The 19192-nt window shown below is 43.5% G+C and overlaps 1 protein-coding gene across 1 annotated transcript; it reads left to right on the forward strand.

Moving 5' to 3' along the window:
• The first annotated feature begins 127 nt into the window (after nucleotides 1-127).
• On the forward strand, nucleotides 128-2363 carry lyrm1 (LYR motif containing 1). The gene is made up of 5 exons (XM_076034541.1): nucleotides 128-388; nucleotides 988-1170; nucleotides 1251-1311; nucleotides 1635-1666; nucleotides 1772-2363. The coding sequence occupies exons 2-5, from the start codon at nucleotides 1012-1014 to the stop codon at nucleotides 1883-1885; spliced, it is 366 nt and encodes a 121-aa protein (XP_075890656.1). The 5' UTR covers nucleotides 128-388; nucleotides 988-1011; the 3' UTR covers nucleotides 1886-2363.
• Nucleotides 2364-19192: the final 16829 nt, after the last annotated feature.

A 19192-nucleotide genomic window follows, 5' to 3' on the forward strand; every position in this document is an offset into this window, starting at 1 on the left:
GCTCATCGCATTTTTTCTTTCTTTCTTTTCTTTTCTTTTCTTTTTTTTTTTTTTTTTACGTTTATACGGCGACAATTTACACGGGGACAGAAAAAAAATAGCGGGCGTCAAATTGACTTGGAACGCATTTAAAATGAATTAATCCTAGTTTCCCCAAATCCAGACTTGCATGAGTGATGTCTTCTCCGCAAATAATTAATACATCTGTGACCGTTATTGCAATGAGACGTAAATAGTTTTATTTAGAATTGTGTTTTGTTTTCTGTTTTTTTCCCTCTTCATTTTTGCAGCCGCGGCTTGGAAGTGGCGTTGGGACGAAACGTCATCATTATGCGACAAATGTGTTGCTGTTGTCCTACAGTGGAACAAGCCTCTCCAAACGCAGCAGGTAATTCGTGTGATTTATTATTTTAAATACAGACACAGTGAGCAAACTGTGACATAAATGTCGATGTGAAATTGTCCATTGACATTGTTAATGGCAATGTGAAGTGGTGTTATATGATTTATATTTGGTTTTTGGCTAGGTTACTTCAGTTTATCAAATGATGTAATATCTTATCACGTTTTGGGGAACGAGCCGGCAGTTGAGTAAGTTGCGCAAGTGACATATAATAAATGTAATAAGATATATGTGTTTATAATAATACAATCCAAGTAGTCTTATTCAATTTATTTTTAATAAGTTTAATAAGTTTTTCCACAGTGAATTTCCTGTACTGATGTAATCTCATAATTCAATAAATGCTTTCACAATTACAGTTCCTCTCCTCGGTCTGAAGGAGAAAACTCTAAACTCCTGCTTTTCACTACTGGTTGCATCCCTGTCAGTTTGCACCACCACTATGCAGCTTCAATCTCTTTCTTTTTCTTTCTTTCTTTTTTTTTTTTTTTACCCCTTACCACAAAATGTAGGCGGTTCAGAGTTATTGCTCTTTCTTTATAACTCAAAATGTTTTTCTTCACCTCTGCTCCCCTTTCTTTAAGTCAACTACAACCTGTAAGGATCCAATGACGGCATCCACTCACAGGACTGTTCTGTCCCTCTACACGCGTGTGTTTCGAATAGCCCGATCCTGGCAGGCACAGAGTGGAATTCCCAGTGACACGGAGATTGAGAGGAAATATATGCTTGAGGAGGCCCGCACTCTCTTCAGACAGAACCAGCAGGTATGGGCAGGAACACCGTGACGACAGAATAGAAAGGTGTAGGGTTAAGAGCAGCGGATGACTCCTCTTTTTCTTCCCAGCTCACTGAGCAAGAATCAATAAAGAAGTGCATAGAAGAATGTGAAGCCAGAATAGAAATAGGTAAGTATGGAGAGAGATTTCCTTATGTAAGTCCTATGAAGAACACTTTGCCATCCAGTGGGATGAATGTTGTATATGCAATAGAAAGTAAAGGTTAAACTGACACTTTTTGACATGAGCGTACAGCAGAATAAATGTTGTACAGCAACACAGTGTTGTTTTTGCCAATTTGAAGGACGTTCGTTCCTTGAAATTAAACATTAGTAGTTATTATATTATATGATATATGATGTACTGCTTCCCCAGTGCAATTCAAAGTCACTGTTTTTGCTTTGTTTTGCTCTTTTAATTACAATTTGATCACCAATAGTCATTTGTTCTAGGTCTGCATTACAAGAATCCGTACCCAAGAGCTGTAAGTAATTAACATGTTTAAGACTGTACCATTGTCTGATTCGGTGTGTTTTCATGATTTGCAGCTGTTACATATTAATATGTACTTGTCTGATTTTTCTGGTAGACCTACCTGCCACCGATGGGACTGGCCACTCAGAAAGGCAGGAAGCTGCGAGCGCAGCAGCGCCTGAGGAAGCAGGCCAAGCCAGTTTACTTGCAGTCGCATGATGAGACGTGATGCCCGATACCCCTCACTTCTTACCAAGAGTTGAGTTACCGAGGACGGGAAACTAGAGCGTAGCAATAGCCGTCGTTGTGAGCCATGCAACAATGCTCAAACAACTGTTGTACAGAAAAAAGCCATTATTCACTACCTTTCCTTTGAAAACAAAATAATATAAATATGAGTTAATGCTCAGGAAACGCGTCGCTATGCTTTGATCTGTAAAGTTGTCGTCTGTGTTGTCTCTATTTATTTTTCTATGTAAGAATTGTTGCAACATGTGTAAATTCTTTCCTCATTGCAAGTAATTGAACCACTAAGATACACATACAATTGTCAAATAAATGATAGTGAATCAAATAAATAAACTGGTTCTCTGATTTTGCCATCAAAGAAACTAACATTATTTTACTCAACGAGTCTGCAGTATGAGGCTTGCCTTGGTGTTTTTCTTTTATAGGTTTTTAAAGTTAAAAATAAAAATTGGAGTGCATATATGTGCATGTCTTTCTTTGCAAGCCTTAAACATTTATGTAAAATGCCAGTGTAATCTTTCAACATAAATCTATTTTTATCTCCGTGTACTTTTACCTGTATAAGCACTGTGCCTGAGATGATTGTAATATACAAATCGATGCAATGAAAAACAATTTAGCTCTTTATTCCACGTTTTTTCCTCGGTGATTCCCTTTTATGGAAAGACAAGCAAGTCTGATTATAATGAGGAAAATTTTAATTTCCAGGTGTCATGGAACTTACAGAAGGGGGTGACAGTTAAAAAAGGAGAGGTAGGCTTTCAGTGGACACAGATAGAATTGAAAAAGTGCGTAACAAATTTACCAGGAAAGTACATCCTCGATGTACGGGAAAATACAAGCTAATGTTTGCATGTATTGACAGTTTTAAGCAGCTAAAATCAATAGGAAGCCTGCAGTAAATGCCAGTTGACCATATCCTCTAAAGTACTTAAAAGCACAGCTCCATTTTGCTGGTTTTAAAATGTATTTTACATTCTGCCCCACTTTCCAGCAGAGAGTGTGAAAACTAAAAAAAAAATAAATTAAATGTGGACCAGTGGGTCTGTCTACTAACACTGTCAGAGGCTGCACGGCGAGAGTTCAGTGCGGTTGGGACACAGCTGAATATCTGGAACCTCATTAAAATATTTCGGTCACTACCTCGTCTCTTTTTTCAGGAGCTTATGAGGTCACTTTCTTTGTCCTGCAGGTCCATGCTGACCTGCATGCAGCCACACGATGGAGCCCAAAGGACACACAGTATAATTTTTGTGGAATAGAGTAAAACCTTTTTTTCTTACAATTGTTTACAACTTACAGTTACTTTTTACGTTCTTCAGTTTTAAAACAAAGTTAAAGTGACGTAGAAAATCAAGGTTTCAAAACATAGACTGTAAGACGACATGAAAATAGTTTCATCCACCAGAGGTCGCACTGCACAAAGCAATGACGCTCCGATTATTCTATGAAGGCCTACCATAACGAGCCTTAACATACGAATAAAACACTGACTTAGCTGTGGCACAGACCTTTATGTGACAGGTGCAATCAATAAAATCAATCAATTTACATTTCTCAGGGTAAGGACGTCCCTGAATTACACAGAACCTTGATTAGCAGCATTGGAAACACCTGTGTTGCTTAGGAGGGTTTGGCATTTTGTTTCACTCTGTATAAGAGTTAAAAAACAAAAAACAAAAAAACAGCCAGACTTACACGACAGTAGGGGCTCATCGAAAAGTGAAGGTGATCAGAATGAACTGATGACAAGGGTTAGACGAGGTGAGAGCGGTTGAAATAGCAGCAGCAGACTGTTGAATGTCATGTGACTCATTCACCACATCCAGACAAGACAAGAGCTGCTCTGACTTTTTCTTTTTTCTTCACCCCGGTCATTGTTGACCTTCCAATGACTTTACTAAAGTGTGTACTGGTTCTCATTCGTCCTGGTCTTCATTGTCTTTAAGTGCTGGATTATAGGCCGGTCGATTAGGCTTCGTTCTGGCTTACCTGGAAAAAGAAAACATTAAAGTCCAGTCGTCGCACAACCCAGGTCTTAGCTACTTCCTTTAACCTGCCAATCAACTTCTAACAAAAGAGAGAATTCCATCATTTACTTTTCACTTTTCAGAAAAGTGTGTGCCTTTGATTTATTGATTGAAAACACACAGTTCAGTCAGCACTTTGTGACGTCACTAAGAGAACTTGTAGGTGGTGACAAGTTAGATGTTGTTTTTAAGTTACACGTCTGAAAAAAGGATACACTTCAAGATTGTTTACAATGTGCTTTCTTAGCTTATATGCCAAGTTTTAAGCCTTTAGAGATATTTATTGCTATTATTGAGGCTTCAGACATTTGCATCAACAGTCTATGCAAGGATTTATTGGGTTCCTTTTTCCACATTTTCAAAATAAAAGCTTCATATAGTATAAATGACCCATTTCTGCTGAGATGTTAGTTAAAAGTGGAACACGAGCAAAGAAGGTGCCTGTTTCAAAATGCTGCCTGGTGTAAATATAGATATTTAGAGATTCACCTGAGAGCAGTGTCATTATGAAAATGATAAATAGGCTTCAGTGCACGAAGTCTAGCAGCAGCTCCACTGAGAGGAGAGTGATCCATCACGCAGCCCCTTTAAGCCCTTCACTCGCTGTGCATTATTTAGGGTTTTCAGAGAGACCCTGGGGGAAATATGGTGGGAGAAACAGGAGGGAGCAGGACAAAGGGAAAAAAGATAGGTTGGAGAAAAAAGCAGCAGTTAGACATTGAATGTAGTTAAGAAGCCACAAGAAGGTAACTGGACACTTGTTGCCGGGGAAATCCACCTCCTCATCTCACCTGGCCAGCTTGTCTCAGGCCTCCGTGCAGGTAAAACTACTGTCTGCTCTGACAACAGTTGCACAACCGTTAAATATGAAGCAGTTTTTTCACTTTATGGCGCATAATAACAGTGCCTGCAGCCTGATTCTGCAACTGCTGCAAACAGCCCTTTGTGGCACATTTGATTTAAATGGCTCCTCCTGATTAGACTGGTGCTCCATCGTTTCAATTACAGGCAATCAACATCATTAGTTTTGCTGTGCGTTAATTCCAAAGGCAATCAAAGGCAATTTTCTGAAGCCTGCAACTTCCGAATGCACCTCGGTGGCATTATGGGTTGTTTTGTTGTGTGATTAAAATCTATTAAAACTATTTGCAAGTTGTTCTTAAAGGGGTGAAACACGCATCAAAAACGTGACATCCATCCGGATTCTGTTCTGTCCTGCTTTCAGGGTTGCCTGGTGCCGAAGTCGATACCAGCTGTCTTGGGGTGGAGGCGGGGTCACACCTTGGACAAATTGCCAGTTTGTTGCGGGGCCACATAGAGAGACAAACAACCACCCACACTCACATGCACACCGATGGAAAATGCAGAGTTGCCAGTGTCTGGGCTGTGGGAGGAAGCCAGAGAACCTGGAGAGAACCAGCTCAGGCGCAGGGGGAACACACCAACTCTGTACAGAGAGGCATACAGTTTCATTTGAATGTCTTTGGAGTTAAGTTTAATCTTCACTTTGCAAAGTGCAAAATTTAAGAAGTAGTACATCTTTTTGAGAGGGTGATGATGCATAATAATATGAACAAGACAAAAACAAACAAACATGATGTCATTGACTGTGGGGCCTCTTTGCTGTTTCATCCAAATTCTGAATTGCTACCATCCTAGTGGTTTGGACAATATGTTGGACACTGTTTAAGCCATACTGTGACTGGAGAGGGAGGACGTGGCCTGATGCACAAGAGGGTTGACTGGAGCTGAACCGCCTGCACAACAGAAAGGATGTGTGAGTGGCGATGCACGCTCGGTTAACCCGTGTCTACGGGGACACTGTGTGCGAGCTTGTCTTTGGACAAACACAAGCTTTCTTACCACCAGACCATCGTACAATGTCACATGAAGTAAACAAGTTCATAAAACACAATGAAAATCCCAAATTAAGTAATTAATATAATAATTAGTAATTAATTAAATTAACTCCAATTGGTTGACACGAATTATCGCCAGTAACTTGTGTCCCAAGCCTGCCAGTGACACCCAAAAGCGTTTGACTGTTCTGGAACACAGCCCTGTGTGATGTCACAAAGGGCACTAAAACCCTGTGACACCCTCTTTTAGGTTCGTGACAGCAGCCACCCAGTTACTGCCTGACATCTTAGTGTTATGGCAGCTGTGTTTTTGTCTCCTTCCAAACATGTGAAAGGCATGGCGCCACATATTTGGCAGGAAGTGAATGAATAATCTTGCAAGGCTTCTCCATCTGAGGCTGGAATGAAAAACAAAAACGATTGCATTTAGGACATTTGAGGGCAAGCAGATTCACAAATAAAGGCAAACAAAGCTTCCAAATTCTCCTTCCTGGATATGTTGCTCGGTCTCCAGTCCTGTGCCCACAGATGTAAGCCAGTGCCCTGTTGAGGTGTTTAACGATGACTGGAAGTGCAGAGGCACTCCTCCGGTACTGGGTCACAGGGTGACTGTTCCTGGGTAACTCGAAGAAGCCATCAAATATTTAGCCGGGCTCCTTTTCATGATGAGGGCGTGTAAACAAACATATTATCTGCGTGATTGACACGCGATCTCCAGGCCTGGCACGGCAGTGAAAGCCTAGACTGCTCTTTAGTATAAAAGGAAAAAAGAGGGTCACACACGGTGGGATTAATTTTCACAGCAAAGTTTTAATGCTCGTGCTAGGTGCGCCGCGCTACTACCACTGCATGCAGTCTGAGGCAAAGGCTGATGTGAAATGCAATGTGATTCTAAATAAACAGGCAGATAAATCAGTTCCTTGTATTTTTTAGGGTACCCTGACTACCCTCATGTACCTTCTCACCTGTTATTCAGTTTCTCGGTACTGCTTCTTCATTTCAGAGACAGTCATCGAATAGCGTCATGTGCTGAAAATCAAATTGAAATGATCAAACATACCAACGGCTTCTTTTAATCGTGTCGGATGCATGAGGCTGAATGGAAAACTCATTAAAGTGGGCCGATGAATAATGGAAAAGGGCGGGCCGGCGCTGGGCTAGCTTAGTTTACATCTTTGAGGGCTGGAGCGGCGCTGTGGATGGATCCTTGGGTAGGGAGAGTTTGGAGCAGGTGAGATGGTCTGAAACAAAGCGGGGCAGCAGCAACCGGAGGAGGAGGAGGAGGGGATGGGGGAGGGGTACGGGGAAGAAGAGGGAGAGGGCTGGCACTGGCGAGAGCCAGAGCGTCTCAGCACCTCCCAGTGAAAGTGAGAAGACGGCTCCGCTGAAAGGCAACAGGCAGTGCCAGCCTCATCAGGCAAAAATGGAAAAAAAAAAAAAAAAAGTCTAGTATGTGGCAGCCATTACGGGAAACACAACCTCTCTCATTGTGGTCTGTGGAAAAAGACGTGTGGGTGTTCGCCGCTCTGTGCAAAGCGATAGGCTGCCTGCATGTTTAATGCACTTGTTGATTTTCTGGACGCTATGCCGATTCCTTCAGACACCTGTTGGATGAGCGTCCTTCCTTTTTCCACTGATATCTAAAACTGATATCCAGGGTCTCTCATGGAATGATAGAAGACGGTAGACGCTGAAGACAGAGCCGGATTAGATTCTGATGTGACATCAAGTGGCTCGAAGCCAAAAAGACTTTAGGAGGAGAACTTGTGGTGAAAGTGACAAACAAAGTGGCCTTGGGGCCGATATACAGTAGGTGCTGGGTTTCATGTGGCCAATGTTACATGGTCAGTGTAGATGTGTACGAGTATTTTTGTACCTGTGCATAAACCGTATAACTGGGAAACATTAAAAATGCTCCCAATAGAAAAATTGCAAGTCAGGCAAACTATATACTAGGACTAAAATTGGCATTGTGTACCATTCTGTATTTTCCTAGATGTTAATTGAAAAAGACATCTACAAATCTGCTGAACCTGGACACGTGTACATCTGATTGGCTGGAGACACAGCAGTTCCCGCCCGCTGTCACCAGTTGTGACCAAACACCTGTCAAGAGTGTGTATGTCATCATTACTGATGCTCTCCATGCTCTTTGAAGATGGTGTTCGGTGATTAGTCATAAACAGACAACAGCCAATCAACTATTGTAGTCCCACTAATCAGATTTGCTAGCTGCTTGCTACCTAATTCGGACATCATTGGCATTGTTATGGCATTGCAAGCTTCATTAAGTGAGACACGCAGCTCTGCATCACAAACTCCAAGCAGCAATGAGAAGGACATGCTTTGAGAGGCTGTGGCAAACGTCATGCTCCGAATAATGGAAACGCACAACTGAATTTATGTTCTGGAGAGAAGAAAACTCTGCAGTGTGTGTTACAGTCACACTGAGAAAAAGAAGAAGAAGAAGCTGCCAACGTTTAGAGCAGCCACCATCATGCTTCTTGTCACATGACATCCCTCTTGTCTCGTTTTTTGGATGTTTACCTGCTTGATCATGATGATGTTCAGATATGCGTACAAGGTGTATCAAAAAAGGAAGGGGTGATATTTAGACCACAGCGTGTGTGTTAGTGGTGCTCACCATCATGATTCCTCCTATGCATCCTCCTCTTAGGTGTCAGCAGGTGCCGGAGAGCGAAAATTAATTATCGCAGGTCTTGAGGTGTGATCTCCTGCACATCCTTGACTTGTGCTCTAATACGAGGGGTAAGAAAACAATTTCTTAATCTTATTATACAGCACGCCGGAAATAGCTCTAAATTCCCCTATTGGCTTTCCAAAGTGAAGATTGTGATGACAAAGGAAAATGTGAACTAAACTGTGTCACAACAAAACTATCTGAGATGTACTGTACCTGAACTTATGGTTTCACTGGTGTCACAAAAGGGAATTACATTTTTTATTAGCTCAACTGTGACACTTGCAACTGCATGTGTGAAGGAAGCGTGAGGTATTTATGACTCGTTCTCCAGAACAGATGCATTTACTTCCATCCATTATTTCATCTTTTCTTCCAACCACTGTGTGTGTTTCAGTGTTACCTTTACAAAGGGCTCTCACTCTGGCTCCAATGCATGCGTGTGTGTGTGTGTGTTTGTGCCAGTTCAAAAATGGATGTTAGCTTTGCTGCGCCTCATCGGGGGAGTGATCAATTTTCCAACGAGAGAGGGGCCATGAGGTGCAAACTCAGAGAATGACGGCAGTGGCAGAGATGATGGGGGGGTCCAGCAGAGGTTTACGGCTGGTGTAGGACCAGCGCTGGTGCACCCGATCATTTGGTCAGAAACAATGCGCTCCAAGTGGCAGATGATTCATTTTGAGTATGACTGCACAGCATGGGGAGAGTAGACAAAGAGAGAGGGCTGTTGAGAAAACACTCACCATGAGTAGGAAGACTGACAATTCACAGCCTGCTCGTTCAACCAGGACCAGATTCATTTCTCTTGCATTGCAGAGACTAAGGCCTGAATAGATGAAAAAATGCCTATTTGCAATGCCTTCATAGCAGAGTGATGACATGATTATGTTTGAAACACGAAGTGTGATCTCAAATTTAAAAGAAAAACTTTCATTTTATTAACAGTATGAAAACACCAAATGGTTGCAGGCGTTAGTACAGTGCTCTTAACTATCTAATCACTAACTATACATATACTATATAACAATAAATCCCATTTCATGAGGGTCTAACCCTTGTTCATGCCTTCACTCTAACCCAAACCCTAACCCCATTCCTCAGGGCGAACCCTTTCCTCTAGCCCTATTCCCTTAATGATATACCATAACCCCATTCATTTCCTGTGCCCCTACCCTACTGCCTAACTCTAAACAATAACTCTAACCTTGTACCCTAACTCTAACCCTGAACACTATTCCACCACCCTACATTTTTCACTAGCCATCAAACCCCTTCCTACCATCAAACCCAAACTCTAACCCGATAGCCCTAATTCAATATCCTAACCCTAATTCCACACATTATCCTGCAAAAGGCCCAACGATTGAAATATAAGATATCTCTTCAAAATAGTTATTAACCCATAGCACAAAAACCATTGGATGTGGATATTTTGTAATCCAGAGGAAAATAGTTCCACTGGTGGACATACTTAAAAAAGCAAAGAAACAAAATGGAATATGTTGATATGCCTTGTGTGACTATGGCAAATTAGTTTAACAGGTTTGCTGCAACTGGGTAAAATGTATTGTCAATTAACCTGGTTGAAAGAGCCAACATGAAAGTGACCCCTGTATAAAGACGTCATGATGGTAATTCTGCTAAGAACATGAAATGACTAAATGAGGTCAAATTCTTATCATCAGTGAAATCCCGGAATGGTTATGTTGATGACAAAATGTTTACCACTCATCCACTAGGATGTGTGGTAAAGATAGGCAACATTTCAAATTTGGTTGAACTACACTTTCCAACATCTTGAGGCGTCTGCAGTAATTTCTTGTGTTAAATTTACAGACTGCTGGATTTTCTCAGGGGAAAGGTTTTGGACTGTGTGGGCAGGACAGTGTTGATCCTTGCTGTCTCTTCACATCAATCCAAAGACCTCTTTTTAGCTGTCTGCACTCCCTTATACTCTCGCTGAAGGTCACCGCTCGGTTAAAACTGCTACACTGACAAAGGAAGTACCCCCGCCCCACCCACCCCGGCACAAACCAGAGCAGTTAGTTGTTAGCTTTCAGACAGTTTGCTTTCTGATGCTGTATCAGAAACAGTTGCACTCAGTGGCTCTTGTTGTTGTTGTTTTTTTCACAGCACACAGGGATCTCTCACAAAATCAATGTGGTGCAACACTACCTTCCGTGTGCACAGAAGGGTTTGTTCTTATTTCCTTCTCTAAACCACTATTGGCTGAAATCACTAATGAGAAGCATCAGTCATTAACGGACGGGACCGCAAGCATTTTCGTCGATATAAGTGTTAGGAGTTAAATCATAGCCGCACAGTCGGTCCACGCAGGTCACGGATGCCAAGCTGACCTAGATGCTAAAAATATCACTGTCTGCAGTTAATTAGTGAAGTAATAAGACTGGAAAGCTTGAATGGGCAGGACAGCAGGGCAGGAGTGGAAGGAGGCAAAGATTAATCCTGTTCAGCAGCTAAGAAGGCAATCACTCGTCCATACACTTCATCAAGGAGTGACGGCTCCAGATCCACCCCAATGTCAAAATATGAACGTTTAATATGAAGACGTGAAGACAAGAAAGCAACAACTCCATTAAGAGAAATAGAAGATTTTCTTCCTTATTTAAAGTCCCACTTTAAAAGATTATTAATTCATTTCTGTACGATAAAGTGACAATTTTCAAATTTACATGACTATGAGAAGTCTACCTCAAGCAGATGGTTTGTTTGTTTAAATTGGCATCTTTCAAAGAGACCATGACACACATCTGTGGTCTTTACATTACTTTTGTAGTCTAAGCTAGAAATTCCAGCTAAGCAAACTGTTTCATCCAGCAGGGATTTTTCTTCCTTCCTTTCCTTTCAGACTGGTTACGCAACAAAGTCTTTGGCGTTTGACGGTTTGTGGCTACGGAGGTAAGAAGTCCACAGTGACCCTGTAGATCGCTACGGTTCTGATGTGCTCTGGGGCTCTCGCGTCTTTGACAGCGTTGTGGTCACTTTGTGGGGAAGCCGCAAGCTCAGCAACACTGTGGGCAATCCGAGCACAGAGGCACTCAGTCATTCCTCTGGGAGGAAACAGCAGAGAACACAAAGTGACACCACCTCCAGTAGACAAGGTTCAGAGGAAAAGACACTGAAAACGGTACCTTGGGTGAACCGCTTGTTATTTTTTAGATGTGAATGTGAAAGATTCCCTTCATCTCTCGATGAAAGTTTGCTTTTGGTCCATTCTTAGAGAAAATGATCAAACATGCAAAATGAACATCCGCACTTTTATGATGTGAATGCTTATGAACAAGGCAACTTCGCTTCACCTATCAATATAATTGTAATCAGACTGGTGGGCTGAACGGCCATCCCTCCAGGAAACAGGTAATTTCAGTGTTGCCAAGCAAAAATCCTTTTCTGTGCAACAAAAACAACCACATGCATTTTCTATTCTATATTATTAGATCAGTGGGAATGCCGATCATTGGGTCTACAACTGAATGGGGAAGGTAAGCCAATGTACATTTTTTTAATCAAGGAGATGAGTACATCACAATGTCTGGATAATTATTGCACATTGTCTCAAAGGTTTTAAACAGTGAAAAAATCTTCAGCATTTTATTAAAGCTTCCAACGTTCCGGTTTACCAAAGGAACCAGACCTTACAGGACCACTGGGCTTTTCATTGAGCGTGTATGATTAATGCCAACGTCCCACTGCTGCATCTTTACATGGCTCCAATTACAAATGGACTGATTGGCTGTCCAAAGCTTCCTTCAGAAAAGGCTGGAAAGAGACATGCAGGCCCCGGGCAGACAGAGAGAAAGAACACATTCTGTGACATGGTGTCTAAAATTTAGGGCTACAGGATGAACGGTAAATTGTTGATAATTTGCTGGTCAAAGTGCTAAATTAACTTGTGCAGATGTGAAAAGCTGACAAAACCGCTGCAAAATAACCACTAACAGACCCCAGTGAGGCAATGATGCAGTGAAACCGGAATACCTTCTGTGTGTGCTATTCCAAGCTTTTCTCTTAAAAAACGACACCTCAGTCAGTTGCTCTCTGTGCCTGCTGTGCCAATGTAAAGCTTCTGTGAATTATTGTGTATTCACACTTTGTCAGTGGGCACTTGAAAGATGCTAGGATACAAGGACGTGAAAAAAGACTAAAATAAAAACGAAGCCAAAGGCTCCATGTAAAAGGATGAATGTGTAATAAAACTTGCTGTTAGAGTTGTATTATGAAAAATTAGGGTGGGTGGAAAAGAATAATATGAACAATGTCGGAATGTTTTGCAATATTTTACTGATTCAGATACAATGTACCAAAATTTTGTTAATTGAAATAACAATTTACAAGGCAACTTTGCAAAATTTAAACATACAATCCACTTGCTGATGCCAAATATTTTCTGAACAGATTAGTGCAGCAAAACAGTGAGTCATGTCAATAATACATTAATGGGGAAAAAACACTGTGAGGGCATACTGTCATCCTGAGCATATCATAATATTACACAACATTGTAGGCCTTATGTGATGTCATGTCTTTATTTTTCATTCCAGATTTTTGTGATTAATTAAAAACAGTTTTCACTCCAGAAAACAGCACATTTAGCCATCATTTAGCTGGCTGGCTGGGCTGGCACTTACCTGGAAGATGTGTCTGCGCCGATTTCCACCAATGGGATTTTTGGGGCACGTTTGCTGGAAAGCGAGCCGAACACGTCACGTGGAGCGCCCTGCACGATGCGACTAATGTGCCCCACTGATAATGCAGATGACAAGCTCCTCCGACGGCCGGTGCGGAGAGGCGGTCCGGGTCCTCCTCCTGAGGAAAGGTCACATGTCCTGGGACTGTGGGCGCTCGGCTGGTGCCCTGCCTCAGAGACCCACTGTGACACTGGCCCTGACGCTGACGCGGCCTGACAGCGGCATACAGCGGAGGCTTCTCCTTTGCAACCCCCACCTGGCAACTCTGTCATTTTTCCAAAACTGCTGTGTGTTTGGCAAGGACGAAAAATCGTCTTCAACTTGGTGCTTTCGTGCTCCATTTACTTGTTGCAGCCATTAGCGGTGCATCAGAGGAGAGGCAAACAAAAAACAAAACGGCAGCTCGACGGCAGTTAAGTTGCCCTCAGAATGTTTTTTGACTGCTGCTGACAACACGGCGGGGATGCTATCATCCATAGATTCAGTGATTGATTATCGGGTTCGGATTGGTTCGTTTCCCTGCTGAGATGCGGAAAAAAAGAAAAAAAATCAATCCGACTCTGACTCTATGGCTTTGGTGTAATTGAGGCTCTCAGCTCAAAGGTCACTCCCAGCCACTCCTTAATGGCTGCGGCGCGCGAGCAAATGAGCTTTCTCCTAAAAATACCCCCCTCAATGTGCAATCACTCCATGTTAGTGTTACACCGGCGCTCGCAGGAATTTTGGTTTTTCAACAAAAATGGCAGCGCGACGGACTCGGCCAGGTGCAGAGGGTTGAGGGTGGGGAAGAAGCAGGCAGGTGAAACACAAGCCAGGGCGGAGAGATCGGAGGCGGCCAAGCGGCCGAGGCTGAGGCGACGACACTCTGAGGACAGTTCGGGCGGGCGGGGACGCTTTTTTCCGTGCCACTACACCCGCTTCTTTAGCAGACAATTAAAGTAATTAGAAGACGGTTTCCACAGGCTGGAGGATTTAACACTCAATTTTCTAGCTGCTATGGCGATTCAGACTGGACACGTTATAAAATAGTGACATAACCGGACTGAAGGGCCCCTCAATCCCGTTTAAATACTGTAGCTCTTGTGCGCGGAGCGTCAACTCTAGCTTTTTAAAGCAAACAGCACAATATTCTAAACCAGTGGAGGAGAGAGTCTTATCTTGTGAAGGTCTCTGTTTCTAAAGCCAGCTCTGTGATTTCAGGCCTTTTTTTTTTTTTGTTTTAATGTTTAAGTTTTTCAAAAGCAAAACATTTACTAAGGTTATTTATTGTGGTACTAAACCACAATCCTGAAAATTTTGATCAAGTGAATGAACTAATCTACTAAGAAATGCAATAGCATTAGATAATTGCTTGGAAACTCAATTAGCTAATCAACGGTTTCAGTGATTGACTCTGAAGGTGGTGAGCATGGTTGTTGGTGCCAGATGGGCTGCAGGTCTGATTGCTTCATAAACTGCTGCTGATCTACTGAGATTTTCACAGTCAGAGGTCAGAAAGGGCCAACAGGTTGTAGACAATAGGAAGGTAACAGGAATTCAAAAATGACTGGTTTTCTGCTGAGTAGCATCTTTGAACATGCAACCAACCTTGAACTAGAAGCTACAGAGTAACAGTTGCAGGAATACATAAGGCAGAGCTGTTGCTGAGCTTCACTCAAGCCGAAAACAAAAAAACAAAAAAACAAAACTAAACTAATTTGTCAGGGTTCACAGAGGTTGAGGGGGAGTTTACCAGCGAGCCCGAGCCTCAAAGGGTGAGTGCTCTCTGTTCCTCGTCTTACCGACCAATATTGTGGGTTCAATAAGAGCCCCCGGCTGTCGGTGTAACAGAGACGAGTGGTGACTGGCAGTTTGCACCTCTCCTTTCATGCTACGGCGGGTCTGGGGCCACTGTTGACGTGAGGACTCACTCAGAAGGCTCCCTGCCGTAATGAGAGCTGCCGAACCCAGTGTCTCCTAAGCTGTATAGTGTGATGAGCGCACAGCTTTAGGCTTTAATGCTCCGGGGGGGATTAGATACACTCAAGCTAAATGTTACATAAGTTTTGGTTGTTTGTCTCCAAGCACGTGGAGTGGAACTCACAATCAACGAATAGCTTTCATTTAATCGCCATTCAAAATGGCTACAGTGTCTTCACTTGGTAGCCATTTTGTTGGGGCAGAACATAATTCTAAAAAAAAAAGTCAAAGTGAAAAAGTATCAGTTAACGTCTGCAAACGAACACATTCGTCAAATAAGTCAACGGGGCAAGTCAATCAAGTGAATCAGAATTTGAAATACAGAACGGCGCTAAAGGACGGCATCACTTCAGACTCAGCTACGCGTTGTGTTGTGTTGTGTGTACTCAGCGTGGACAACGTCGTCATGGGGGGGGCTTCCTGTTGGCTGTTGATCATCACTTGCTTTTTGCCAAGTGAAAAGTGAGTGTTGAAGACACGAAACAAATGGACTTAAGTGTCACACATTGTTCACATTGATTGTGTAAACGGAGTAAATGTTCTAAAAACAAATCCACATGAGGAAATTATGTGTATTCACAAGAATTCTTTTTGTGAATATTCAAGTCTTGGGCCTGCATTCAAAACTCTTGGAGAGTTTGATCAGAAAGTGTAAATTGTAAACCACCGATCCTATTAGAGCCTGTTGGAGTGCTTCCTGAACAGTGCAGCTCACTTCCTGCCACCGTCTCCAGTAACATCACAGGATCACAGGGAGGTGACGCCAAGTGTAAAACTAGCTTTGCACTGGCTATTCTTTATTGCTTAAATAGTCCTGAACTATGTCCAAGTCAAATTCGGTCAATTGGTCAATTTATGACATAAATTTTAAGCTATTCTGACCTTGGACATAGCTGTTTTTTTTTTTTGTTTTTTTTAACCGTCTTTGATGCATGTTCTCTCAGCATCACTAGTAACAAAGACACTGCCTCAAAGATCTCCCCAGAATAAATACTGACAATCAGATTTTCACATGATTAGAGTGCGTGTTTAACAGGGAGCAGATTGTGCTCGGCCAGCACGGTTTTCTATTCTGTGTGGCAGCACTTTGTGATACCCACAACAACTAAAACCAGGCCTGACTTTTCGCACAGCCTCAGTCTATTTCTCACTTCTCACCCACACGCCCACAGCAAGAGCTGTTAAAGAGGGACAGCAACTCAAAAAAGCTTAATCTCACACAGAGCCCAGGCGAATCCCACTGGGTTACTATGGGTCAGTGACACCCAAACGTGCACGCACGTACGCACGCGGCGTGCGCACGCTGGAATTTCACTGACAAACGGCTAAAAGTGTTGGAGGACACCTCCTCTATAAAAAAAATGCTGAGCATCATCCCCTTCCCCTGCCCTCCCCTCAGATCCGGCCTCTCTCCAGGGAACAATGGCAGAAATGTTGCTCTTTTGGAGCTGGCAAGCGGGGACCATTGATTGCCCTGCTGCCTGATCGGATGCAGTGAATTAGCGTAAAGCCTCAGTGCGGGATAAAGCTGACGCAACGACACTGCTATCAGGCTCCTGCCACGCAAACCCCGCTGCCTGAAAACCTGAAAAAAAAAATAACTCATTGGCAACATGTTGGTTTGGGAACAAGTCATGCAGACGCTGAGAGGGGAGGCTGTAACATGTAGATACGCACTCATGAACTCATTGAGTCATACAGATGTGGTGAAAACGACCCGCTGGAGCTCAAAGTCAACATCAGAAAAGAGACTGAAGTGACGCTGAACATGGTGAACGTTGTTTGTTGTTCGTAGATGGGCTGCAGGTCTGAGTGTTTCACCAACTGCTGCTGATCTGCTGGGATTGCCATCACAGACTATCACAGACAAAGGTCCCAAAGAGAGAAAATATCCAGTGAGGAGGAAAATGCTTTGTTCATGTCAGAGGTCAGAGGTCAGAATGGACAGACTGGCTAGAGATCATTGAAAAAACCCACAAGAACCCCAAAAAACCACTGGTTGCACCCAAGGTCTGCAGAATAGCATCTGTGAGCAATCACCATCTACATACACAATACCTTCTTCTTAGGTATCAGGAATCCTGAACGAGCAAGTTGTACCTAATAAAGTGGCCGCTGAGTGGACACATGCATGTGTTCAAAATGTAGCGTACAAAATAAATAAAATCCTGCTCGTTTCCTGTTCGGTCCACAGATCATACACTCACAAACACACACACAAACATATATATAGACTGTGTTTGCTGTTACTCCTTTGTCAGGCCATTTACGTATAATTGTGTAGCCTATGCAAAGTAATACCTTTTCGCAGCCATTTAGAAGGTGCACCGAGGACAGTAAACAGGCTGTAACCATAGTAACAACAATAAACGCAGGTTGGTGCTAAAGCTTAAAACTGTGCTGGTCTCTGTTTTTGTTTTGGACATAAAATACAGACTGACTGTGGGAGGCGGGCTGAGCTTGGTTACAATCCGACACTCAAAGCAGAGCTCACATCTCCTGCGTTCACAGAATGATCAACAATGGAGAGAGCACGAGCACAATAGGATTACAAAAAAAAAAACTTCAAATTGTGCGTTGCACATAAAAGTTTCCCTCCATCCATCTTCTCTATCTGCTTCCTCCTGCACTCAGGGTCACTGGGGTCTTTCTGGAGCCTCTCCCTGCTGTCATAAGGTGAAGGCAGGGTGACACCCTGGACCAGTCGCCAGCTTATTGCAGGGCCACAAAGAAAGACAAACATTCACCCATTTAGACACCTATGGACAATTTAGACTTCCCAATTGACCTCACATGCATGTTTTTGGACTGTATGAGGAAGCCAGAGAACCCACGCAGACACAAGGGGAACATGAAAACTCCACACAGAAAAGCCCCACGCCTGAGATCGAACCTGTAACCTTCTCGCTCTGAGGCGACAGCGCTAACCACTGCACCACCGTGAAAAAATAGGAAAAATAAATGAATAAAAATGAGAAATGACAGATTCACACCAGCGGCACGGCACTGCCATGCAGGAACCTGTTGTGGGCTGTTTCTCCTGAAAGCAATGATAAAGCAGCGGCCTGGTCCTTTAATTCAATGCAGTGCGGGGCGCAGGCGCGGCCTCTTTACTGGGGCTCCGACTTCTCGGCCGCTCTTATGAATGACACGCTGTGGCCCTCTTCACTGGGGCCGCAAGCTAAAGGGGCAAGTGGCATCCCACCATATGCCGCCTGCACCACCCGCCATATGCCCCGATGCTTAATTCATTTTTCCGAGGCCACGGGGGCTGCCGCCCACCCCTACACACCCTCCCACCACCGTCTCTGCGGTCCCACAGCGTTGGTCTGAACCTCGCTTCAACCTCCAGCACTGCCCCACATTCAAGTCATGTGACTCCCAATGTCTTGCACCGTTTAGTCTGCTGCTTCTGCGACGCGTCTATTTTAGTATCAATACAGACACGCGAGTGTGTGCGTGTGGGAGTCACACGGCGACTGTCGCCGAGTGTGTGAAGGAGCATACAGTGCACGGATGGGCGTGCAAGTTTGCGAGAGAGAGAGAGAGAGAGAGAGAGAAAGGAATGAGTGAAGCAGGCGGGGCAAAGGGGGGGGGGTGATAATGGGTCCTGTGATGCTGCAGTGGGGTAAAAAAAAAAAAAAAAGGTCACCACTGGTAAAAAATTTGGGGTATAGCCGAGGCTCAGCTGTGCAGAAGAGACAGATGGAGGATGGGCTCCCAGGGAGCTAGACCTGCTACAAATAGCTTTGTGTGCAGACGCTCTCCCGTGTGCACATGCGTACGTGCACGAGGCTCGGAAGTTACAAACACTGGCAGACAGACAGACAGACAGACAGAGAAAAAACACGTACGTCAGAGGGGAAAGAGGGAGATCTTTGTCTTCTCGCCCTACATGACAAGCGATGATGTGACTTCAGGGCGGCTTTTGTGGAAAGTCCTGAACTGGAACACGGAGGGGAATGACAAGAATGGTGCCGTCGCACGGCAGAAGAAGAAGAAGGTTAGTGGAGGAGAGAAGCGAGGGAA

The sequence above is a fragment of the Nelusetta ayraudi genome, unplaced genomic scaffold, assembly GCF_046127955.1.
Source record: "Nelusetta ayraudi isolate G7.1 ecotype Tasmania unplaced genomic scaffold, CSIRO-AGI_Nayr_v1 ptg000042l, whole genome shotgun sequence".
NCBI lineage: Eukaryota > Metazoa > Chordata > Actinopteri > Tetraodontiformes > Monacanthidae > Nelusetta > Nelusetta ayraudi.

Bases quoted from the DNA above. Each gene is read 5' to 3' on its own strand.
- lyrm1 (XM_076034541.1), top strand. From the start codon at position 1,012: ATGACGGCATCCACTCACAGGACTGTTCTGTCCCTCTACACGCGTGTG. The intron at 1,171-1,250 runs GTATGGGCAGGA...TTTTCTTCCCAG, and splicing joins TCTTCAGACAGAACCAGCAG to CTCACTGAGCAAGAATCAAT. The intron at 1,312-1,634 runs GTAAGTATGGAG...CATTTGTTCTAG, and splicing joins TGAAGCCAGAATAGAAATAG to GTCTGCATTACAAGAATCCG.